The 26,604-nt window shown below is 33.0% G+C and overlaps 2 protein-coding genes and 1 long non-coding RNA gene across 3 annotated transcripts in view; 2 read left to right on the top strand and 1 right to left on the bottom strand.

Moving 5' to 3' along the window:
- The window catches only part of NGR-A23 (neuropeptide receptor A23), a 40,000-nt gene extending 30,313 nt beyond the window's left edge, over nucleotides 1–9,687 (bottom strand). Inside the window, 1 exon segment of the mRNA NM_001134249.1 lies at nucleotides 9,454–9,687. Coding sequence (NP_001127721.1) covers nucleotides 9,454–9,464 — 11 coding nt within the window. The 5' untranslated portion in view covers nucleotides 9,465–9,687.
- On the top strand, nucleotides 7,342–11,159 carry LOC134200981 (uncharacterized). Its single transcript, XR_009976120.1, has 3 exons — nucleotides 7,342–7,464; nucleotides 7,744–7,846; nucleotides 10,057–11,159. It is a non-coding gene; the product is annotated as an uncharacterized LOC134200981 (long non-coding RNA).
- A 2,365-nt stretch (nucleotides 11,160–13,524) lies between these two features.
- On the top strand, nucleotides 13,525–24,563 carry LOC101739755 (carboxypeptidase N subunit 2). Its single transcript, XM_012695333.4, has 8 exons — nucleotides 13,525–13,628; nucleotides 19,692–19,853; nucleotides 21,122–21,272; nucleotides 21,917–22,060; nucleotides 22,158–22,614; nucleotides 22,687–22,946; nucleotides 23,211–23,336; nucleotides 24,248–24,563. The coding sequence occupies exons 1-8, from the start codon at nucleotides 13,583–13,585 to the stop codon at nucleotides 24,498–24,500; spliced, it is 1,599 nt and encodes a 532-aa protein (XP_012550787.2). The 5' UTR covers nucleotides 13,525–13,582; the 3' UTR covers nucleotides 24,501–24,563.
- The last annotated feature ends 2,041 nt before the right edge of the window (nucleotides 24,564–26,604 follow it).

Genomic DNA, 26,604 nt, shown 5'->3' with positions numbered 1-26,604 from the left:
GGTTCAAACCAGGAGGCGTTGCTAGCATTGTCCCTAGCAAGAGCAGTGCTTCGCAGAATCTACCGCCGGATCGGAAACGCGACCCACTGAGAAGATTCGGCGAGAAACTCAGTGGGCTGTGTCTATGGGAATTGTATATTGCGCATATTTCGAAAGGAAAAATCGACACAGATTTATTCCAACTGAAATAAATTCAGTGACAGTTTTGTTTTTGAACCAAAAAGTCTCTTTTTTTTAATTTTTTATTGCATAGATGGGTGTACGGGCTCACAGCCCACCTGGTGTTAAGTGGTTACCGGAGCCCATAGACATCTACAACGTAAATGCCGCCACTCAACATGAGATATGAGTTCTAAGGTCTCAGTATAGTTACAACGGCTGCCCCACCCTTCAAACCGAGACGCATCACTGCTTCACGGCAGAAATAGTCAGGGTGGTGGTACCTACCCGTGCGGACTCAAAAGAGGTCCTACCCCAGTAAACAGGTCTTACAGTTTAGACCATAAATAATCGTAGACTACAATTAATACAGATTGTATTACAAAAATAACGTTGGTGAAGCCGAAACAAGAATAAATTACCAGCTTTACTGGTAGGTATACGCATATTATCAGCTTGTAGGTACCACCATTCGCCGTGAAGCAGCCATGCATTTCGGTTTCAAAGATGGTAGTTTTGCTTCATCACTCAATATGGGTGGCAATAATACTCTCTATGTACTCCAGTTATCACTTAACACTAGGTAGGCCATGAGTTCGTTCATCCACATAAGTTAAAAATAACAAAAAAAATCTTAAACCGAAAACATTACTTTACTACTAATCAAAACAAAATAATTATAGTATGTTTGTTGAATATTATTGCAATAATATCATACAAACATCTATACTATAATATTATAAAGAGGAAAGATTTGTTTGTTTGTTTGTTTCGAATAGGCTCCAAAACTACTGGACCGATTTGAAAAATTCTTTTTCCATTAGAAGCCGACATTGTCCCTGATGAACATAGGCTACTTTTTTTTTATTTTTTTTTTTGTTTCTTGTGTGTTTTAATGTTTCCGAAGCGAAGCGAGGGCGGGTCGCTAGTATTTCATAAACATATAATCATTTGTTTGGATCAGTCAAATTAATATGCTCGTTGTTGTAAGATATGTATCGTTTTATGTTTAAAAGCTAACAACCCTTACTTACCCTAATTACATTCAACTAAAGGTCCCGCAGTAGTCGAAATTCGACTATAATTGGAATTGTAAGTTTGTACACTATATGATTGTATTTTCAACGCCAAGACTACACTATAGAAAAATATTAATAAAGACAAACAATATTTAATCTATTCTCAATTTGACCACAGACGTCAAGAACAAAAGTTTGACAATAAATAGTATGCATGCGTGTGTGCGTCAAATACATGGTATGTAGTGTGTGTAATGTTCTCTTTATTGATTTAATGTATCGTTTATGCATTAATAAAAAATTATATTAGCATTGTGCACTTCTTCTCTATATTCTCTATAAGTGTGGGAAATTTCATACTCCTCCGTCCGCGCAATTTTCGTAAAAAGGGATACAAAGTTTTTGCTTCACGCATTAATATATAGATATTCTACAGTACCAGGCAATAAATATTGCATATCGATATTTAGAAAGAGACAGTCCTCTAATTTTGTTTTTGTTGTAGAGCGTTACATGTGTGCGATGAAACGCTAACGATCCGGTATCTATGGAGACTGAATGTTAATTAGGTAATGTGCGACAGATATAATGCTCTACGATGCAAAAATCAACCGTCTCTTTCCCATGGTCGATGCGCAATATTTATCGCCGGGTACTGTACTGCAATAATCTTTTCTATCTTAACAAAACTTGCAATAAAACGTTACTAGCAATGAGGTGGCCGCATGTTTTAGTTGTGAATATCAGATATTGCTTTACTGCACTGTGTTTTAATTATATGTCAACTATAAAACTACGTAAGGTAATATTGAAATAGAAAATAAATGTAAATTATTAACTACCTTGAAGAAAATAGAATTTAATTTTCAGAACTTTTATTTTTGTTCTATGTTAGTCTAGGAGTTTGATAGATTTCGCTGAACTTATTCTGCGTCAAATTAATTAATTATTCTCTTACTCGAAGCGTTAAGCACCCACATATCACAAAAAATAGAACTAGCTGATATGTACTTCAAAACAATTACATATTTCACGCACAACGCCAGTACCGCCCACTGTTTCACTAAACACCTGACACATGAAACACGTGTTTCGACTTGAAGATATAATTCGTGGCAACGTTATATGAAATTAAGAAATCTAGAAGCATCTATTATTGTTCACAAAGTACTAGTAAAATACGGGCCTCTCTACCGGGCGATCTTTGATTTCACTAAAATTACATCGTTACCATACTCTACTAGATCACACGCTGGGCCAATATGAAAACTTCGTGAAAATGCCATCGAAATCGAATGAAATCGTATCGAAATTTGTAGAGAACATACATACATATAAACATTTATATAAATACATAAGTATAAATAAATAGATGATGTAATCGTCTCAGAAAAAAAAACAATATATTTGATGGTAATGAATTGTGACTAAGTGATAATGGGTTTATTAAGTGTGCAAATTAGGACCTACCAAAGTGCCCAATTAAAAACTTAAAATTGTACATTTAATGTTTAAGAAGAATTTGCTGAGGAATCAACTCACCTCTATCAATTTATTGGCTAGTGGTAGGACATTTTAATAGTCGTAGTAAACATGGTTTAGGCCATGAGGACTTTTTTATATCACTCAAAAGCAAAATGAAAAAGTTAAATATATACTTATATTTAACTAAGTGAACCGTGAAATTTAGTACTCAATATATTTAATACAAAATAAGTAGACCGCTCATAAAAGTTAGTGTTTTAATTAAATTTGCCCAGGGAAACTTCACAGACTCATTGTAAATTAAATGTCAGATTTAATAGTGCTGGTACTGAAATTTCACAATTTCCAAAGCCACAGAATTTAGATAAAAAAATATTTTTTAAATCTCAGCACAGGTTGTAATAAAAATTAAAAAAACAAACAAGCAATTCTACTCTCAATAAATCTTCGTAAAACCAAAATTGATGACTTTCCGGATTAACAAGACTGTTAAGTGTGAACATTTCTCATTTTCCCCGTTGAAACATTTTCCAACTTAAGTCTTATCTTCGTTTTTATTACTTTTTAATGACAAAGATTGTATTTCACTACATAAACGAAATTTAAATAGGTTTACGGGTCGAACAACGTTAATGTGTTCAACAATAAAAATAAAAAAAACTTTGATGGTATTTATAAAAGTAATTACGATTCCAAAAATAATTGAAAGAGCAATATTCAGATCCAAATCATTAATCAAATTGTGTTGTTGATTTTATTTTTAAGTAAACGAGATAGTTTCGCATGTAAACTAAAACGTTCATAAACCATTTATTCATTTATTTGTTTAAACATTCCGCTCGTTACTCTTGAAAAGATCTTTATATTGTTGTTTAGTTTGGAACTCAGTGAGAGGATATAAAACCAAGTTTTCTACAGCTGAACAGTGCTATTCTAAAATGAGAAATCAATAGTGTGTAACTATACTGAGACCTTAGAACTTATATCTCGAGGTGGGTGGCGCATTTACGTTGTAGATGTCTATGGGCTCCAGTAACCACTTAACATCAGGTGGACTGTGAGCTCGTCCATCCATCTAAGCAATAAATAAAAAAAAAAGTATTTTCAAATGTTGAATGGCGTCACATTTTGTGAATGACATACGTGCATTGTTCCAGATAAAATTTTATATTTATCTTTGTCTAACACGTATTTATCACCTTATTTGTATTTTTCAGATACCAAAAATTGTTTCAATTTAGATAATTACACTTCGCTACAAACCAGCTGACTGCATTGGTGTAGCACGATTACTAAAGGACTATTAAGCGTTACAGTGAACGGTGTTCTATTATCTATTATTACTTGGTATGTTGTGATGAAATTTATAAGAGAACAATGAAGAAAAAAAACTAAGAATTTGAAATATATTGTCTGCGTAGAGTTGTATTTTATTGTAATACTTAACATCTACATTTGTTTAGGACACCCAGTTGAATTGAAATCTCATGTTAATCGTGTAAAATGCGTTACAGCACAAAGAGTTCACCATAAATTTACCGGCTCGTGAGTATCCAATTTTATTGTCAACATTTGTATTTTTTTACACGGTAATAGCCTTGCATACTGAAAAACTACCGGCACATCTATACTAATATTATAAAGAGGATAGATTTGTTTGTTTGTTTGTTTCGAATAGGCTCCGAAACTACTGGACCGATTTGAAAAATTCTTTTGCCATTAGAAGCCGACATTGTCCCTGATGAACATAGGCTACTTTTTTATTTTATTTTTTGGTTTCATGTGTGTTTTAATGTTTCCGAAGCGAAGCGAGGGCGGATCGCTAGTATTAAATAAACATAGCACCAAGTACAGTCGTATTTAAATTAGGATCAGATGGGCAGTCTGTCTGTTTGCAGTGGTTATCGCATGGTTACACGAAAAACATTGAACCACCGTGTTGATAACGGCAAATGCATTGTTTTGTCATTACTTTTATTTCACGTATTCTATTAACTTTAAAAATTTAAAAAGGATGATTTAATTATTCTACTATTTCTACTTTTTTTTCATCACGCTCTACCACGAATCATGTGCTGTGATATATCACAATTTATTATTAATTCACTCTTTGTAGTTCTCGTAATAAACACTATAAATGTTCCAGAAAAATACCGCCTTCACAAAAACAGTAATAGAACGTTTGGAACATAATAAAGTACTTATCATATTATGTTTTTCTAAATTCTCTGTAGGATTATGATTTTCGCGAGAAAAACTATTTAGAAACTTTTAAGATTTGGGAGCTTCGTTATCCATCATTACTATTGATGTGTAAATGAATGAAGTCTTTCTGTAGCATGTACTCGTACGTAATGTATATTTTAGGCCATATATAAAAATACAATCTACATTATCTAAAAAATATAATATACATTATTATATTTATACATTATATATTAAAGATCTAAAATAGACGATACAATATGGTTAGATATGAACATACGGCCACCTTGATGGTGTGTGAAACTCATGGACATCGTTGACGCCTGGATTACCAGCCCAACAGGTTTTGTTTAATTTCGTTTAAAAAAGGACATCCCAAAAACGAATAGGGTAAGGAGAATTAATTTTATTTTATTTTTTGCTTAGTTGGGTGGATGAGCTCACAGCTCACCTGGTGTTAAGTGGTTACTGGTGCCCATAGACATATACAACGTAAATGCGCCACCCACCTTGAGATATAAGTTCTAAGGTCTCAAGTACTTATATAGTTACAATGGCTGCCCCACCCTTCAAATCAAAACGCATTACTGCTTCACGGCGGAAATAGGCAGGGTGGTGGTACCTACCCGCACGGACTCACAAGAGGTCGTACCACCTGTAATTACGCAAATTATAATTTTGCAAGTTTGATTTTTATTACATGATGTTATTCCTTTACCGTGGAAGTCAATCGTGAACATTTGTTGATTAGGTATTTCATTAGAAAAATTGGTACCCGCCTGGGATTCGAACACCGGTGCATCACTCAACACGAATGCACGTCTCATCCTTTAGGCTACGACGACTTAAAAACTTAGACAGACAGACTTAGACAGACTTAGATGACTGTCACAAAAAAACTAGGAACAAACTGTGCGAAACCCATCTCTTTCAGAATACCATAAGATCACTAAATGGAATAAACAAATAAAATAAATACCTTAACCATACTATACTAACAGTGTCGATTTACTTTAATCATGGACAAAGTAATGACGTGATAAAATGAATAAAAAATATTGAAATTCCCAAATAAATAAACATAGACTAAATTGATTAACAAATATGTAATTAAACATAATTATAGTTAATTTAAAACGTTTGGACTTACATGTATCTTACAATCAATTATCTATCGTCTGTCAGTAGTAGTAACAGATTTCTAAACCTTATTTTGTGTCTTATTGACAGGGCGTGCTGAGGACTCGTAAGGAAAGAAAGTAGTATACTGTTTGTATCTGTCTCCAGAGAATCGTGCGTATCGCTTTGATGTTTTCCTATGTAATTGAGATTCCAACCTTATGTCTCAATGACGGTTCGTTGTCACTATCGCTAAAAGTACAGAATTTATACAGTCCGAAAATAATCCTCAAAGGTCACTCAAAAAAAAAAAAAAAAAGACTATGGGCAGATAAAAAAGCATAAAAGTCACAAAAACACATTTTGTAGGGCACTACTGAGTTTCATAGCGTACTGCATTACGCTAATCTTGTGAAATACACTCATTAGCTAAAACTACTCGAGAGCCACCTGTCGTGCGTTATTCGTACAGGGACAACATTTTTTTCTTATTTTAATGACCTATCCTTACTTATGGTCAGTGGTTGACGGAAATTATATATGTGAATGTCACCACCTATCTATCACCACCGTCACCATCTTAAGAAATGAAGCGGAAATCTCAATTGTATACCTACTCAATCTTAAATCAACCTAATCTTGTATTTTTTATTCTATTAAACTTATCAATTTTTTTGAAAAACTTACATAGCCACTTAAACTTTATAAATACAATGAGTAGTAACTATTACACTAAATTGCCGAAGAAATTACTTTTGGTAGCCCGTAACATCAAACATGTTTCATTTTCATATAAATCTATTATTAACGAAATGAAGCTTTTTACCATATCCTAATTGCAAACATGAAAGTCAAATCCAAATAGCTACGTCGAAAATTGTAAGAACCTCTCAGGAATTGCGGTTCGTCCAACATAAATAATAATACTGATCAAACAATTTTACAAGGAATTTTATTTTAAGAAAAGGAAACACAAATTTTATTAGCAACTAGCTGACCCGGCAGACTTCGTAGTGCCTCAATCGGTAAATAAAAGACTTAAACTTTTGTGTAAAATAAACTTAAAACAAACAAAAGGAATCCGTCCGATGGGGGACACATCAAATGAAAAACAAAATTGTTATTTTTATTTCATTCCGAGCATTTTCATATTTATCTGCCTTTTAAACCTTCTCTGGACTTCCACAAGTAATTCAAAACCAAAATTAGCCAAATCGGTCCGGCCGTTCTCGAGTTTTAGCGAGACTAACGAACAGCAATTCATTTTTATATATATAGATTTACTAAAACGACAGAGTACAAAAGCGAAATGAAATTATTCCTGAAATACTCAGTCATTTCTGACGTCACTTATCTTTTCTTTCAACGAAAAATGTCTATTTCTTAAGACTGGAATTTGAGGATTTAAAATCGCTTTGCGCTCGTTTTATTTTATCTTCTGCTGGAGAAAGGCTTTATTTAATAAACAGTGAAAAGGGTAAGAACCGAAGAAAAATATTATTCTATATATTTCGCAAATTCATACAAGTTTTTTCTTCAATTCGAATTCGATAGAAGCATATTGATTGTACAAAACATTATTGAGGTTCCCTCGTACATGTATTATGTACGAGTATGTAGGTAGTAGTTGTTTAAAAGACGTATTCTATAGAATTTAAAATTCTTAACAAATTTACTGTTGCTGCTTTAATGCATACATGTCTTGACACTTAAGAAATAAAGTCGCCACTGATATTCATAATTTCAATTTTTCTAGATCAACTTCTCAAATCATAATTGGCTCCAACAGATCTAAATAAAACACGAATATTTGTCCAACACGCTTTCCTAAGCCATTCATCTAATTGCCGGAAAACCTGGTATGTTATATTCGGTATTCTTTGGGAAGGCTTCTGTTATATAATAGTACCATCAATGTAAGATATGTAGCGTGTGAATAATTGGACGAAATCGATGCTCTCCATACAATTAGCGATACAGTGGAGCGTGATTAGATTCCACTAGTATATTAAACACACTAAAGATATTTTTTCTTTAAATCAAAAGATCGAGATCTCAAGGAAATAAGGAAACTACACACGTTACGTATTAAATCAATATACGAAATGCTTTGTAGATATCATAAAGTTTCCATTCGCAAAGGTTGGAGGTCAAGATTTTTTTTATTACTGATTCATCAACGTTTTTACTTTTATTTCTTCAATTATTTCACTGCTTTAATTCGTTTACCCAATTCATTGTATCTTAATATCGTATTAAATATATAGTGTCTATGAGTTGCGATATTCAGCGAATATCACATGGGTCATGAACTCGTCTGCTGGACCAAATAGCTTAGCGAAATTGTTTCTCTAACATTTACTTTGAAAATAATTTCGTAATGGCACTAATTAACTAAGTAACCCTAGCTAGTGATGTTAAACAATGCATTCTTAATTTTAGAATCATTGTTAGGAATTTCTTGAAAAGTTTATTTAGCTTTCATTTATAACAAATTTTACTTAATTAATTAATTTAAAAAGAAAACGATTTCTGAGTGTAACTGTAAATGTAGGTGATTTTGTTTTGCAATAAATATATGTATATCTATATATGTATATCTTTATAATTAACATTTATTGATAGATATTTTACTCTCAGTCTCTGTAAATCGCTTAATTTTTAATTTTTAAAATCTGCGCGAAGAAAATCTTTGTATATAAATATTAGTAGTGGTTAAAATCATTTTTTAAGCAACCACTTTCCTGTTGTTAATCTTAAAATTAGAATTAGTGGTTGTCTGGAAAAAATTACTAAATTTTTAGTTAAATTTAATTTTACTTAAACTAATTAATGCATTTTCATCATATTCGCAATATTTGGTTTTAGATTATATATTTTTTTAGTATTTTCAACTGATTACAAGAGACATTAAAATAAAACTGTACCGACTTTGGAATATATTTCATGACATCTATTACTTTATTGTTCAGGTAGCTACATGAAAATTCATTGTTTTCTAAATTTGTAAAAGGAGGTTAAATTCCTATTTCGTATTTTATAGAAAATATGTAAACTTACGAAAATCTATTTGGTAAGGCCGTACTCGGGTCTTGTTCTATTCAATAGTTATTGCATTTAACCTACCATGGAAGTTGAAGAAGACCACCACTTTCAGAGCACTTATATTAGTTATACTACGATTTTAAAACACCACGTTTCCTTTATCGGACGGAAACTTTACTGGTCTACAAAATACTATAAATTTCCAGCACATTAACTTTACCCGGAAACGATTTCTAAGTAAGTCTTACTTAATAAATCTAATTTATAATTGGCACTTATTGATAAATATTTACTCTTCGTTCGACTTGTAGCAACTCAAAAGTCGCTAATTTTTATTTACTTTTTATAAAAATAAGGAGAAGGAAATTATGGTAAATAAACATATAAGGTAGTTAAAATATGTTGTAAAATAAACACTTGCCTTCCATCCATGTTGAAGAAAGCGGAGGTTGCGTATTGGAGCAGAATGATGAAGTTTTATAAAAACTACCTATTTGTCTTTGTTCTTCTGTATTCACACAGACCTCCTTAGCTCAGTATGCTAACTCATACGCCACACAAGAGCATACACAGCTCGCCGCCTCTTTGCAGCTTGTTTGCAGAACGATTAGCAAGCTTGTCTCCGCTTCCAAAGTTGACATTGCGCACTTACTGATGTTTAACCTTCGTATAGAAATGACTACAGTAAACTTCAGCTGATATTTTGTTGTATCACTTCACTTTGAGCGACATATTTGTACTCGCAGAACACAATTATTATTTATTTTCGTATTCTCTGCACATTCACAATTCACGCGATGTTGTTTCAGAATAATTTAAATTCTAGACAAATATATAATTTACTTTCACTAAATAACTTTAACTATCCGTAAATATTTTACGTGAATTTCTACACAGACTATTATTCTAAATTTTAAATAACTTTACAATGACGAATTTTAAAATTACTTTTATCGTATTTTAGAGAAATATGTATTATTTTTAAACACATATTACTTGAATTAATAATTGTTTATGTTCGCAGTATTCTGGCTTTGTCGGTGAATTCACGGAGGAAAGTTTTCAGGCGCAGAACGCGCGGAAGCGGTTCGCCGCGTCGCGTTGTCGGAGTCGAATGGCTGTAGTTGACTCTCGACGCTCTACAACCCCTGTCTACAGCGCTACTAGCAGTCCTTGTGATATTATTTGTCGACTTTTCACTATAAACTTATTAATTATCATTCACAGAGGGCACGCGGGCCGTCACATAATAGCAAAGTTACTACATTTCAAAAGTTTTCGTCTCTAGTTCGGGCTTATTTGTGTTGTGATATTTATAGTCTCAGGTCTCTAAGCACCAATTGATTAATAAGTTGGATCTGCTGGATTTATAACAAAAATAGCCTATTTAATTAATACTACTATTGAATTTCAATATTTTTCAAAGTAAAGTAGTGAAAAGCTAACATAATCTAATGAAAATCTAAAATAATATCTACCTACATACATTAAAAAGAAATTCTTATTTTTATATGCATAAAACTTTATTTTTAATACTTTTGTAGCCCAACGAGCATAAGGCCCATCTGATGGTTAGTGGTTGCTGTAGCTTACGAACATCATCAATAACAGAAGAGGAAACTTGAAACGGCTGCCTTTTTATGAACTTCTACTAAAAATTTTGTTTATTTTTGGTCGTTTATTGATTAAATTAAAAAATATATTTTTCATTATGGTAAATAACATTTGATCCAGGAAACGCCGCGTATATCTGCTACAATAAATACGGCAGAGTGCTCAGTATTTCTTTCGTTATTATACGCACCAATGAATCCGCAAGCTGACGGCAGTTTATAAACCGGAATGTGACAAACTACTCTCTTTATCCCGGGAAAATGCAACGTGTTTCATTTGTTAAAAATTAATCGCGAGTTAAGCCGCGGGGTACGTCTAGTTTTTAGATAAATATACATAGTATCAATGAAATTACCTAAGTAAAGGAGAATGTTCTTTATCATATTGTAGTGAAATATCATCATTTTAAAATAACTAAATTGCTCATTATTTCATATTAAATATATTTAACATCTATAAACATGTTAACAACAACTATAAACCTTTTAAACGAAATATAATTTTCATAAAATGTGTACTCTTATTTATTATTTAATGGTATTTCTAAAATTTATTTATATGCTCATAAAAGTTTTATCTTGCTCGACGGTTTTTTTTTTCAAAGACATGAATTTTTAAAACACGAGAGACACGAATCAGGAAGAAAACGCTAAATCAATTTAACCTATTTACAGTAACCAGCCAAAACATGTAACGGAAGCTGTTTAACATCGATTTGTTTGATTTGAAACACACACCAAATGTGTTTACGCCCCTATAAATAAAATATTTATTTTGAATGTCAAAGACCGGGCTTGGCCACCAGCGGTGTTGTAGATACACAGTCAGATCAAACATTATGTCCGTATTGTAAGTAAAATCAAGCCCACAAAATTTAAAAGCGAAATGACTTCGCCGACTCATTTTTACGTCTTTCGTCACAACTTCACGTCACAAATTATGATTCGCTGTAACAATACAAAAAGAAGGAATAATCCTCTGGATCTCAGTAGCTTTGAACATGATTAATGTATTTCGAAATAATATTATGTCAATTTTTCATTCTTTCGTAAGCGGTCGTCGGTCTCCTAAGCTATATATTACATAGACAACAGCGCCCCATTGAGATGTGATTGTATTATAATATTATTAAGTAAATGACAGGATTATTTGAGATTACATTACTATCGTCTGCGCGCCTTTAATTTTCCCCTAATAGAAATATTCAATTTCTCAGAAACTTTTCCTATATGCCCCATAACTTTTAAGCCGAATCTATCTACTTTTTACTACTAGTAATTGGCACTAGCTTTGTTTCCTTTCAGATTCTAAAGACAATGGTTTTTAAGAATGTTTGCAAATGTAACTGCCGTTTTCTAGTGTCGCAGTTTATCCAGTTGACACAACTACTTCCATAATTATCCGCAAGAATCACCAAATAAATATATTTAACAACCCAACTCTCCTCCGTGTTGTCTTTGGCGGGTTGTAAGCCGTACGGGTCAGTACGAAGGCTGCAATATGAACGTTATGATGTAATATCAGAAGTGCAACTACCGGCTAATTTTCATAAATAAAATAAAGGGGAAAATTTAATTCATATGTTAGTTTTGATCCAACTAGTCGTATTTAAAAGTCCAACAACGTACAGGCAGTTCGTAACGGACGTAATCAATTTAGTTAAACGGTTAATTGTATGACAATAGGAAAGCAGTAGGTCAAATAATACAACATGTGTTCAGTTTTTAAAAAGCAATTTATTAGACCCTGGAAAGGATACCATTTACAAATGCTTTTTTCTCCTACCTACGCCGAAAGTTTCCTCCCGCTGTACAGGGAAGAAAATCTAACTTTTCCTACCTGAGTACTGACAAGTGCGCATGCGCGTTAGTATCTACGTCTGCTCTCACGCACCTAAAATTCTCCGCCATTGTTGTGTTCGGATAATTTGCAATATTGTGTTTAGTATAAAAGTGAAATAAATAAAAGGCAATAAAATTTAATAGTGAAGTATTAAACAAAGATGAGTTCATCAGACAGTTCTTATTCAATTAGTAGTAGCTTATTTAAAAATAAAAAAACAGTTAAATTGTTTTTTTATGTTTAGTGGGGGGCGGAGCTCCGCCCCCCTACCACCGGCCAGGGCTTCGCCCCTGGACCCCGGCTCGGTACTCCACGGGTGCTAAGTTGTTTACAATGTCGAACTTTCGGCCTGGTAGGAAAAAAAAGTATGTGCACCGCGGGAAAAAAGTAAGACATCTCATTTCCTCCCGCGTGTTTGTAGGAAATGTCCAACTTTTCTCCCTTGGTGCACAATGTACTATTGTACTAAAATATGTAAATATGTCCCAAGTACAAGTACTAGTAGAGTGTTCAAAATTAGTCTCTAGACACATTACAATCTAGTGAGTGTTCAAAATTAGTCTCTAGATACATTACAATCTACATAGTTTTTTCTTGTGTCTAAATATTTATATTCTGGTTTCTTTTAATGGTTGTTTGGAAGAGCTCGGTTTTAGTAAATAACAAGGTCTCTTTTGTGTTCTAATTGTGTTTGTACCGTGTTCTTTTTTTTTGCTTTTTTGCTGGGCTAAAGAGTTTACTCTATTGTGAGGCCAAACCTACTGGGTAGAAGGACGAGCTGACGCCCCATCTGGTGTTAAGTGTTTACGGCAATATATAAATTATGTTTCAAATGGCCAGTATTGTAAATCGGCAATTTTATAGGGAAATGTCTATTATTTTTTAATATATGTTGCCCCTGTTGCCGATTGAAGGTCTACACAAAATTCTTATTATATAAAAGTATAGGAGATTCATAGTATTTTAAATCTTAAAATTGAATTGTGTTTTATGGTTTACAACATCGCTCCGCTGCGAAACTGTTGTTAATAAAACAAAGACTTTCAGAAAGTACGTAGCGTACGGACAAAGCAGTTGTTCTAAGTTATCTTATCATGAAAATTATTCAGCTTCTCGTTTTTTCATTCTATCAAATTAAAGGTAAGTGCAATATTATTCAATTCATCCAATAAAACCTGATTCGCTTCAAGTTAATGTTATTTCATTTCGTCTTCGTCCAGCAAACTATTCCAATTTAAATGTCACACAATGCACATGTCGCGCCTTTAAAATGATATAGACTCTTTTTGAAATATTTGGATTTCGTCTTTAATTAAAAAATGTACCTAAAACGATCCTTTTCAGCGACTTTTAGTAATCATATGACCATAAGTAGCTTATAAAGGGACAAAGCTATATATCGGTCTCTTTCACTCCGTCCCCTTCCTCTACGTTTCTTCGGTTTGAGAACTTTAATCTATGTTTTCCAAAAAACACATTTTTTGAGTTGGGTCTTTATAATTCTAAAGGTGCGATGTTTTGACTTAACTTTAATAGAAGCTTTGACCATAACGTCTTTATCAATAATTTGAAATATAGTAATTGTTTTCAATTTGTTATAACGTGTTTTTTTCTATATTAAACTAAACTCTGAATCAAATTATTGAATAATTCGAAACGAGTTCCCGCGACGCAATCCTCAACATTTAATATGGGTTTCAATAAATGTTGAGGAATTTAAGGGACTCGTTGTTGAGTTATTAAATAGCGTTTTCGAAAAATATATAGATAGAAAAATAAAAGAAAAATAAAGTCCATAAAGACGTGAAAAAAATACGCCTACATTGTTTGTTGAAAGTAAATATTGCTAAAGGTCATTCATCTGGAAGGAAAAGGTTTGTGTTCATTCGAAAAAACTAATATTTCTAGACCTCTCAAATTTCCAGCTCATTCCGATAAGCTTTGTGAGATCGGAGTAAAACCAAATTAATTTAAACCAATAAATAGATTACCACTGGATTAGAAATGCGGGCTAAACTTATTAACGAAATGAAAACGAAGTTAAGTCCGTCCACAAAAATGTTATATAGTACAAATGAATGTCTGTAATTTTAAATAACGTTTTATTATTTATTTATATAAACACATAGTTGTTGAAAATCCACAGTACTATGTATACTAAAAATTTTCTGTATTATTGCCATAATATAATATAGCCGAAAATAAGCAGATTTCCGCTTTGCAGACGTAGTAGTTGTTGTAGTCGAAGTTGGGTACAGTACGTAATAATCTATATATAATATTTAAAATGAATTGCTGTTCGTTAGTCTCGCTAAAACTCGAGAACGGCTGGACCGATTTGGCTAATTTTGGTCTTGAATTACTTGTGGAAGTCCAGAAAAGGTTTAAAAGGTAGATAAGAAAATGCTCGGAATTAAATAAAAATAACAATTTTGTTTTTCCTTTGATGTGTCCCCGGTCGGTCTTTTATTTATCGATTGAGGCACTACGAAGTCTGCCGGGTTAGCTAGTTCGTAAATAAAATAGGAGATGTTAATTAAATAAAGCAACAAAGTCTAGTTTCAAAAATGCAATGAGATTGAACACCTTTTGCCTTATAAGTCTTTTCAATAAGTTGGTAAATTTTGCGTGATGAAGCGACAATTTCATATTGTATAAAAAATATATGTTTGAACTACACCTGAGTAAGTAAATAACAGTACAATTAGTGCGGAGAATTCTAATTGAAAATTTTGTGGTTCTCATTATAGTATCTATATAATAATATTTGTCTTTATTAATATTTGTCTGAAGTATAGTCTTGGCGAAATCTGTGATTATAGAAGTAGTCTCTGACAAGAGAATCATGATAGTGTACAAACTTATAATTTCAATTAATTATAATCGAATTTCGACTACCGGAGGACCACTAGTATTACATAAATGCTCAATGAACTAACGTTTTTTTACTATATTTTTATCCCAAAAATACATATCTACTTTACCTGTAACATACAGGGTGTTGAAACATAATTCCCGAAGCTGAACCCCTTAAATTACTAGTATAAAATGGAATACTGGAATTACGTAAACAACGCTTAAATACTTTTTTCAAATATCGTAATATTTAATGAGCCCGCCTTTAAATGGACGTAAGAACCATGCATTTTTTAATCGATAGTGCATTAAGTATAGTCCAACAACATAATATTTTGAAGTCATCGTGGCCTAAAGGATAAGACGTCCGGTGCATTCGTATCTAGCGATGCACCGGTGTTCGAATCCCGCAGGCGGGTACCAATTTTTCTAATGAAATATGTACTTAACAAATGTTCACGATTGACTTCCACGGTGAAGGAATAACATCGTGTAATAAAAATCAAACCCGCAAAATTATAATTTGCGTAATTACTGGTGGTAGGACCTCTTCTGAGTCCGCACGGGTAGGTACCACCGCCCCGTCTATTTCTGCCGTGAAGCAGTAATGCGTTCGGTTTGAAGGGTGGGGCAGCCGTTGTAACTATACTGAGACTTAGAACTTATATCTCAAGGTGTGTGGCGCATTTACGTTGTATACGTCTATGGGCTCCAGTAACCACTTAACACCAGGTAGGCTGTGAGCTCGTCCACACATCTAAGCAATAAAAAATATATATATATATATATATGAAATGTAAAATTGCGCAGGTAATGTCTTTACTTTACTGCTCTTTATCACGAATTCTACAGTTTCTCTTCGTTTTTGAAAACGTTAGAAATACCCTCTGTACATTAGAGCTCTTACGTATAAAACTGCCACGGAAATTCAATATCCGGCGTACACGGTTAATGGAGTTACTAAAATATTGCACAAAATAAAAATACGGTATCCTATGGGTGACACTTTATTTTTTTTTCCTACCGGTGGATTGTGGGACGGCACAGATAGAGTAGGTACCGCAAGTCTGAGTTTGGTCCTAACATTAACAATATGCATCGTAATTTAAACCCGTATATTAACATTTTAAAAGACATAAATATATCTTTTAAGGATTCGTCAGATGGCATAAGGCACTTCTGTTGAAAATACCATCTTTCGGAATCCCTGAGGAGCTCTGCAAGTGGATCTTTTTATTTTTTATTGCTTAGATGGGTGGATGAGCTCACAAAGTACACATATGATACATCCGTGTATGATTTTTCGTTGTTTATTAGGAAATAAAAATTGTTTGTAGCTTAAATTATTTATGTGAGCCTTTTGATGTCCGTATTCAAAGTGTATACCTAGAGGGAGCAGTAATTATAAACGGAACAAATCAATAAACGAACGTTTATACCACCGTCTAGTTAGTTTACTTGTGCTTCGAAGCAATCGTGCGTTTAAATTCGCCGGATCAGATTGTAGAATTGGAATTTGAGAGCGCTGAACTGATTTTTAGGGCTGATTTCTTAATAAAGCCTCGGAAAACTTTTATACGTGTTTATTTTTCATGAGCATTCAGGCGGATTGGAGGGAGAACAATTATGTAACTAACTTAAAAATAAATAATATTTTATACAAACACTAACTGACCCGGTAGACTTCGTAGTGCCTCAATCGATAAATAAAAGACCTTATCTTTTGCATAAAATAAACTTAAAACAAACAAAAGGAATCCGTCCGACGGAGGACACATAAAGGAAAAACAAAATTGTTATTTTTATTTAATTGCGAGAATTTTTATATTTATCTACCTTTTAAACCTTCTCTAGACTTCCACAAATAATTTAAGAACAAAATTAGCCAAATCCGTCCAGCCGTTCTCGAGTTTTAGCGAGACTAACGAACAGCAATTCATTTTTATATATACCTATATAGATAGATGTGGGCCAGAAATGTCAAGAAGATGAAATACCATCACTGGATCATCCATCCGGTTAGGGCTTTGTCCATATGAATTTAGACCTATACTATTCAAATTATGTTATTTAAGAGTACTAGTATGATTAGATTATATCAGCTAGAAGCAGTTTATCCTTCGAGTTCATTGTATTCAAGTAGTAAACAGATGCTAACCATATACCATAGCTATACTATATATAGCTATAGTATCTTTCGACGTCATCTATTCTCGTCCGCAATTTCAGCATGATAGTGCTAATTACGGACCCAAGCAAGGATGGCTTCATTGTCGACTGGGGATCATTTGGCTTCATAATGAAGAATATATATTGAGTTATTACTAAGTGAAATACCCAGAGTGGTACTGGATGAGAATTTGATATCCTGTGTTAAATCATTAATCTTGGTTTGGTTTCTATATTAGTTGAATTAGTATAAATCAGAATTTTACGCTGTTGTTATAAATCTATATATTAATAGGTGAAGCAAAAACTTTGTATCCCTTTTTACGAAAATTGCGCGGACGGAGGAGTTGAAATTTCCTACACTTATAGAGAATATAGAGAAGAAGTGCACAAGGCTAATATTTTTTAAAATAATGCATAAAAGATACATTAAATCAATAAAGAAAACATTACACACACTACATACCATGTATTTGACGCACACACGCATGCATACTATTTATTGTCAAACTTTTGTTTGTCTTTATTAATATTTTTTATAGTCTAGCCTTGGCGAAATTCGTGATTATAGAAGTATAAAATACAATCATAATAGTGTATAAACTTACAATTCCAATTAATTATAGTCGAATTTCGACTACTGCGGGACCTCTAGTATTAATTAAAGCACAAAACATTTAAGTATACCCTAGAAATGAAATTATTTCTAATTCACGAGAGACGCATACTTTGAGGCCTGTACTTGTGATAAATAAAGCTGGTCCGAAATAAATCGCTTTATTCTAACTTAATCGTCGAAGTTGGAGCGAGATTTGTGGCAAATTGTTCGCACAATATGCAGCATGGCCGTTTACTCCAGCCGTCAGGATGAAGCGACTGTATTTAGAGAAATGTTTTCCGGGGGAATACAGTGAAAATGATAAATTACTTTTCTGATAGATCATTCGAAACGGAAATAAGTCCCAGTAAAAACTGCCAAGCCAAGAATATGAACAGCAAAGTCAGTGTGTGTGCATCATAATCACGCAATCTATTTATATAAAAATGAATTGCTGTTCGTTAGTCTCGCTAAAGTTCGAGAACGGCTGGATCGATTTGGCTAATTTTGGTCTTGAATGATTAGTGGAAGTCCAGAGAAGTTTTAAAAGGTAAATAAATATGAAAATGCTCGGAATTAAATAAAAATAACAATTTTGTTTTCCCTTTGATGTGTCCCCCGTCGGACGGATTCCTTTTGTGTTTTTTAGTTTATTTTATACAAAAATTGGTCTTTCCTTTATCGATTAAGGCACTACGAAGTCTGCCGGGTCAGCTAGTGCTCAATAAATATCGGTAAAGCTAAAAAAAAATTCCTTAAAAACAATTATGTTTTCAGGGAAATAAACATAATTTTTATGTTGAATTAATCATGTTGTTTACCGACGAGTCATTTTTTAAAATAAAAAATGTGTGGTGGTTCTATTCGAGGTATAAAGAATATAATTATTCTGGTATACATTTTTTATTATGATTTTTTATTGATAAAAAAAACTACTTTACAAAGTTATCAACTTTATTTTATTCACAATGATTTATAAATATATATAATAAAAATATGTTATTTTTTGTACGTTATTACAAAGCTAAGTCATACACTGTGTGCATTATTAATAAAAATCTTACGTTACGGACGTTTTTTCCCGGTTAGGGTACCCCTCCGCATCGTCCCGTAAGGAACTTCGTTCCAAAATATGTATTGCGTTGTGTAATTATATTTTTTGTTAGAGCATATATATTAGTATAGTTTGATAGCTTAATATACCAATAATACAAGGTTAGTTTTAGTTTGTAGGTCGTGAATTTGGAATGTTTAAGTAAGTTGGAATATCTGACTTTTAATAAGGTGCTAATTCCTACCTTTCCTTTGTTTTTTAGTAATTATACCTCTTCTCATCGTGTCTAGTGACTTCTCTACATTTGCATCTAACTTACTAATAACATCAATGCATAATTAAACAAAGAACTTTTACTATCTATCTCAATTAGCGCGTACCTATACGTTTCGTGGTATTTATAGGAACCGGTAACTTTTTCAAACCGTTTGGGCGTTTAAACTCGACTGCAGATCTACCACTACTTCCACTACCTACTACCTACAATAGCTTATTCGCAATTCTACTCATATTTAGTATTTTGCAGGTATTTCAACAACGGATGACCAATGCTCATTGAATGCATGTGAGATTTTCGATATTTTGACACACGGGCGTCAAGCCGGTAATGAGCCGCACGTACCGGGATGCACTACTGACATTCACTGGCGACAACTAGATAGACGACTCCGCGCCATTGAACAATCAAGTAAGCGGAAAAGTATTTTACTACAGTAGATTAAATTGCGAAAATGTATTTTTTTATGCACTTTCTACGTACTAATATAACATTTTTAACACGCATTTAGAAGCTTAACCGGTGTCTACAAAGATATTTCAGATAACACAATCTTTTAAAGTAGTTTTCACCAACTTCAAGACGAATTTTTTTTAACCGATGACCTCTCTTAATTTCTTATAGAAAACTAGTTCAGTAAATTTACAAAAGATATTTATAATACTGTTCCTACATGTATGTAGATCCTGTAGTGTTGCAACAAAAGTAAAAAAGCTACAAGCAAACAATCTCTTGTTTTATTTATAAAGTAAAGAAGAATGTTTTGCTACAACATTTTTAGCAGGAGAAACATTAAAATACCGACATCAACGACTGTATAGTAAACATTTCTTTCTTTATTGTGCCATAAACACTTTAATTGAGCTCTTAGAATAACTGATTACATTGGTATTCGAAATAGCTACTGGATGTTAAAAAAATTCGACGAAAATCTAAATCTAGTTATATTGTTTGTTCATTACGATATGTAATGACGTAAGATTTATCGCGCTGATAAATGAGTCGACTATTATCAAAGGCGGCAATCTGACTTTTAGACAATGATTGGTAAATCAGAAAAACGAATTATTGACTTTGTATTCCATTGGCAGTAACAAAACTCTTCGGAACGACATCTTAGATAAATAACAGGTTAACTATTAACCTTTATTTAATGCAGGTTTTGAACCGTATTCTTTGAAGGAGACGATTATATTCAAATAAATCTGTATTGACATATCAATAAAAATTTTTTGTCCAAATGTACAGATTGCCACCTTTGATAATAGACGACTCAAATATTCTAATGCCTTGTCTATGCAATCAAATTATTTGTTATCTAGTCTGAAATATAAAAATATTTGTGGGTTTGTTTGTTATATACACGCTGGCATATCATATATCCAATTGAGTTGAAACTTCAAAATTATTATTGTGGGTCCATCGAGGAAAATTTTGCTTATACGTATTACCATCGACATACGAAAAATGGCGTGGAGGTGGAGGTTTATTAAAATAAATGGATGCTATAAATTTTGTAGTAGGACCCGTGAACGCGGTCCGGTTTCAATCGTCTATTTGATGGAAATATTGTGGACAGTGCTCACCTTCTATGACGTCTCTGCTCCCGGTAACCGTACAGCTCCATTGGTAAATAATAATCTTTATAACTTAATAAAACTTCTTAACAAACTTTACAGCATGGACAGTGAGTTTCGGACAGTCACGATGGCGCCAATGCGCTAAAAGTATGTGTAGATGCGACGCGGCCCGACGGTCACTCAACTGTTGGAGGGCCGGCCTGACTGCACTCACTGGGGACTTGACCGCGCCCGCTGATCTTCTCACCATGTCAGTTTCAACATCATTCTATTAAATTTGCATGTCATTAGTTTTTATTACAATGTTTACGTTCTATTTTCAAGTTATTTAGATAATCGAATGCCATGCCGAAACATCTAGGTCTGGGCTTAAGATTTTAAGACGAATCGTAATGCTAGAGTTGTTGTGTGTGTGTGTGTTTTTATTTTGTTGAGTAATTCTATAGGATATTCAATTTTAATATTCTCATTCACGAAACCGCAAAAATCGGTTTGCAGATTACTCTTTGGTTTTCATTGAGTAATAAAATATGTATTTATCTTACACCACCCCAACTGAACGCATTAAATTTTGATCTTGAAATTCACCACGTTTATACTATATTGTTTGATATTTTACGATCTCTTTGTTTTGTTACTTTTAGTGCTAAGTCGAAATTGTACGTGGTTGGCTAACTTCCATTATAATTAATGCTCTTACAACGATTTGCCAAAACAAATATTTTCGTGACCTCCGAAATATTTTTTTTGTTGGACAGACAAGAGTAATCTCAATTTCCTTGGTTTTTATTATCTCATACGAAAGCTATCTATTATAATGTGTATTCTTATGAAAATTTGAATATAACCAACACAAGTATTTTGGTTAGCATTGGCAGTATTAAAACATTTCAGAGATTTGGGGTCAAATAAGCTACGCACCCTACACAAGACCACATTTAAAGGAATGCGTGCGCTAACTGAACTAGATATGTTCGACAATCACGTCGAATATTTGCCGGGAGGAATATTCGAATCTCTTGTGAACTTGAAAACCCTGTAAGTGTCAAAAATACATTGAGTTTCAATATAAGTTAAAGATAGTGATAAACAGAATGTTTTGTCAGTAAATAAAATTCCCATTTATTTTTTTTAGGCGTCTACAGAGGAATTATTTAGAAGAAATTGATAGCGAAGCGTTTACGTCAACAAAAAAACTTTTCCACGTGGATTTGTCCAACAATTATTTGTATACACTACCAGAAAAGCTATTTGCCAACAATACATTTCTTGAAACCATCGATATCTCAAATAACCGTGTTGTATACGTTCCATCAGATAGTTTCTTAGGATTGTATTCTCTACAAATACTCGATTTATCGAAAAACAAAATACAAAATATCCAAAACGGAACGTTTTCGCTGAAGAACCTCCAGATCTTGAAACTGTCGGACAATAAGATAAACAACATTAGTGACAACGCCTTTGAGAACTTATTGTCCTTGGAAACTTTATTATTAGATCGGAATAAATTAAAGAATATTCCGACACAATTATTTAATAATCTGAAATGTTTGATTTTCCTAGATCTGTCCAATAATAATTTGATGAGTGTAAGTGTGAATAGTAAAATCATTATTATTGTAAGTCTCATTAATATTCACGTCTTGTTTTATACATTTCAGTTGGCTGGGGTTGAATTTGAAAGCCTGAAATTATTACGTAATTTAGATTTGAAGGAAAACGCTCTAAGCCAAATACCTGACAACACATTTTCTGACTGTTTCAACTTGGAGAAACTTGATTTATCTAAAAATAAACTACGCTTTATAAATATAACTGCTTTTTACGGTCTAGAAAATCTTACTACGCTACTTTTATCCGAAAACAAATTATATGAAGTACATTTCAAAGCGTTTTCTATGCTGAAGAATCTGACAACATTGTGAGTTAGTCAAACATTTATTTTATTTTAGAGATGCCAAAACCTTACCTATTTTTAACGGCTTCATAAACGAGCTATGACGTCAGATGTAATCATGGCGTTAAGATATCAGAATAAAATTTGAATAGATACTAAGACTTTAAATCTCAATCAAATAATTACTAGATACTTCAGCCGTGAAGCTATCAAGAATTGTTATTTATTTAGCTAATACATTGAAACGAAAATGTAATAATGCCAATAATGTTTCTTTTTACATTTTAGATACTTGGATGGTAATATGTTTCCTTCGCTGCCATCTCGCACCCTGGATTACATGCCGAAGCTTACGATCGTAAAATTATCTGGAAATCCTTGGCACTGCGACTGCCATGCTCTCTATATTTCAGCGTAGGTTTCTCTTCAAATAACACTGATATACAGAAACTTAGACCTAAATTCGATAATAGAAAAATTATAAAATACCCGTTCACAGAAAATATTTCTTTGTGAATTTATTTGGCAAGTAATTAAATTACGAAATTTTAACTAATTGTGGGATATACATATATACCTAAGATATATTGACAAGACGTAAATCGAAATATGTTTCAATACTTTAATTATTTTATTACGCAATTGTATCCGTTTGCTGTTTGATTGATACTTGCCCTTAAACAATTTCCATAGTAAGCGCGTAAAGAAGCAGCTACTTTGAGGATATTAAAAGTACAACTTGTCACCTTTTATTATCCTCAAAGTAAATAGGACGGACATTTACTTTGGCCTAGAATTTAAGTCGCTGTTTCAGACGTAATCAATTGTTCCTCATTTTCGTTCGAACATTATTTAACTTATTATATTGTAAAGGAATTTTTAAAGGAGCAAATAACAAAAAAAACATACTGCCTCTAATGTCATGTAAAAAATTATCAAATAGTCTCAACCTCAACAAACGCATAATGAAATTGCGTTATGAACATGAATACATATCTTTTTGTAATTTTCATATATTTAGTAGGCTTTAGTTTACCTTTCGATTCAAAGAAAACGAACCTTTTTTTTTATTGCTTAGATGGGTGGACGAGCTCACAGCCCACCTGGTGCTAAGTGGTTACTGGAGCCCATAGACATCTACAACGTAAATACGCCACCCACCTTGAGATATAAGTTCTACCCGTGCGGACTCACAAGAGGTCCTACCACCAGTGATTACGCAAATTATAATTTTGCGAGTCCAAATAAAACGTTCATCACAATCGTTTGATTAATCTAGCCATAATCTTTGTCATCCTAACGAAGCTCATTTGTTCTCGTTGCAGGTGGGTTCGTTTGAATGAAATGAAGATCTGGGATTACTCCCCAACGTGTGTATCGCCCTGGTATTTGGAAGGGCATTTCCTGAAAAAGTTAAAATTTCCAGAACTTTGCGCCGGGCAGTGGGCCAGTATGGTGAACCTTTCGCCACGCCTTCCTATACAACAGCTTCTGGCTTTAAACGTATCAGTAAATCGTAAGCCTCAAGACAGTATGGAGCAGAATCATGATTATACAACCGTCGATACCTGGCATTAAGCCAATAAACTAAAAAAGAAAAAACATTAATACAATAAACAAAAACTAAGTTTACACGCATTACATAGTGGTTTTGTTTCATTTTGTAGCCCTCGTTCATTTAATCGAATACCCGTTTTTGTGGTTCTTCCGTTCCGAAAAAGAAAAATACATTTTGAAAGGGAAAATTTGTTCCATAACTTTGCGTAAACAAAAAAATTGTAATTCAAAAGATGAACTTATTTCAGAATTGAATTTTACTCCTTCAACTTTTCTAATTGAAACGACCAGACCGAATCATGATAATTTTCTAATGAATAGACTACCTCGAAATAGAACGGAAAAAAAAAATTAAACTTACGAGTAATTAATCGTGAACTTGTGCTTACGATTTTGTGAAGTAATAACATTGTTCGAACTATTACGAACCATCACCGAAACTGGCATTAGCTTTGATACATTTGAATTCGAAAATACTGCTATCACTTGGAATGACTCCGATAAACCTTTTTAAGAATCCCAAAAAATTAGTTGATCAATGGTTTGTTTTTGGACCACAATATAACACGCAGTAGCTTCGGGATACAAGCGTAGCTGCGTTTTAAGTAAAAAATACACTATTTTTAAATTAAAAAAAAAACATACGTCCTTTCACTTTTTCAACAAGAATATCCTTTTTCTATAACTCTATTTTGTTTATTCTATTCCAAAATGAATTAAACATTAAATAGTTTATACAACCCCCGAACGTCCTACCTAAAATTTTTCTCGCAACATTCCGATTGCACGAATCCAAAGTACTTAAAATTCTAATCTGACGCACAGGGAGGGATCTTGTTATTATCTCTTTTAAGTCAATAATTTCTTCATTTATCATTAAATTAGGTCATAAACGAAACAAAAAGTCCCTAAAACACTTGGCTCTGAATAATCGATGTAATAATAACTGTAGACAATAATACATCGATAGGCACATGAAGAAGAGTAAAATACTCGAAAAGTTTGTGTTTTTAAATTTCTTAATAGTTGCAAGTTCATGCTTTTTGAATATTTAATAGAAAAATTTTGTAAATTGAATTGAAAATCCTGAAAATTCTTACTTCTTCGAGTTTCCCAGTTCATGTGAGGAGGCCTAGAATTTGTAATGATATCTAGGAAAATTTACAGAAGATTCGAATTCGCGATTAGGCTATTTCAAAATTTGGAAACAATTCAAAAAACAAAAAAACGTGAGCCGTCACGGGACGCCTGGCAGATGTGAAACATCGACATTATTTTGTAAAAGTAATATGCAGAAAAGAACAGATTGTGATAGGAACTAAATATGTCATAATGATAAAATAAAATATTACGAAAAAATAATTTGTTTTCAAGTAAAACACAGGTTATGTGTACTGTAGTAAACAGCACTGTATACACTACGGAGTATACACTATAGGTATCCGAGCTCAGTGTAGCGAGAGAGATGGCTTAACGCCGGATCGAGTGGGGGAGAATCGCACAGTCGATTGCACATGGCGACGCGTAGCCACGGCATGCGTCGCCACGCCAGAAATCGGTTTTACGTGCGGCTATAGATGTATCACATAAAAAAAGGGTTTCTTCACTTTTACTACTTTTACATTTTCACTTTTATTCACTTTCTGTCAATATTGTTTACAACCAAAGTGGCCGGATAGCTATTTTTTGTTTATTTATTGCGTAGATGGGTAAACGAACTCAGAGCACATGTGGTTTTAAGCGGTTTCTGAAGTCTATAAACACACATCGTGAATGACTCTGAAACATGAGGCTTAAGTAAAAAAATAACGAAACTGAATGTTTAAAAAATAGGAAGTCGCATCTTAAAAATTAATTAGTTTATTATTCAATTAGAATTAATATTAAGTTCTATTTCTGAATACCTTTTCAATAATTTCAGCAAATTAATTCCATAGCGAAAATTAATGAAACACAAGAGAAGTTTGGTGAAGTTGACGCAAGCCAGACGTGTACTTAACACTGTTGATATAACATTAAGCCCACGTGTCTCATAAACTTTGATGTTTAGAAGTTAGCTCAATATTCATAGTCAAGTACTACTATAGTTCAAACATAGAACGGAACCTCGTAAAGGACTTTTCCA

The sequence above is a fragment of the Bombyx mori genome, chromosome 22 (assembly GCF_030269925.1).
Source record: "Bombyx mori chromosome 22, ASM3026992v2".
NCBI classification, from domain to species: domain Eukaryota; kingdom Metazoa; phylum Arthropoda; class Insecta; order Lepidoptera; family Bombycidae; genus Bombyx; species Bombyx mori.
This window is presented reverse-complemented; position numbering and strand designations above follow the sequence as displayed.

Coding starts and splice junctions, on each gene's coding strand:
- LOC101739755 (XM_012695333.4), top strand. CDS start 13,583: ATGAAAATTATTCAGCTTCTCGTTTTTTCATTCTATCAAATTAAAG. Junction 21,273..21,916: donor CCCGCTGATCTTCTCACCAT/GTCAGTTTCAAC, acceptor AAAACATTTCAG/AGATTTGGGGTCAAATAAGC. Junction 22,615..22,686: donor CCAATAATAATTTGATGAGT/GTAAGTGTGAAT, acceptor TATACATTTCAG/TTGGCTGGGGTTGAATTTGA.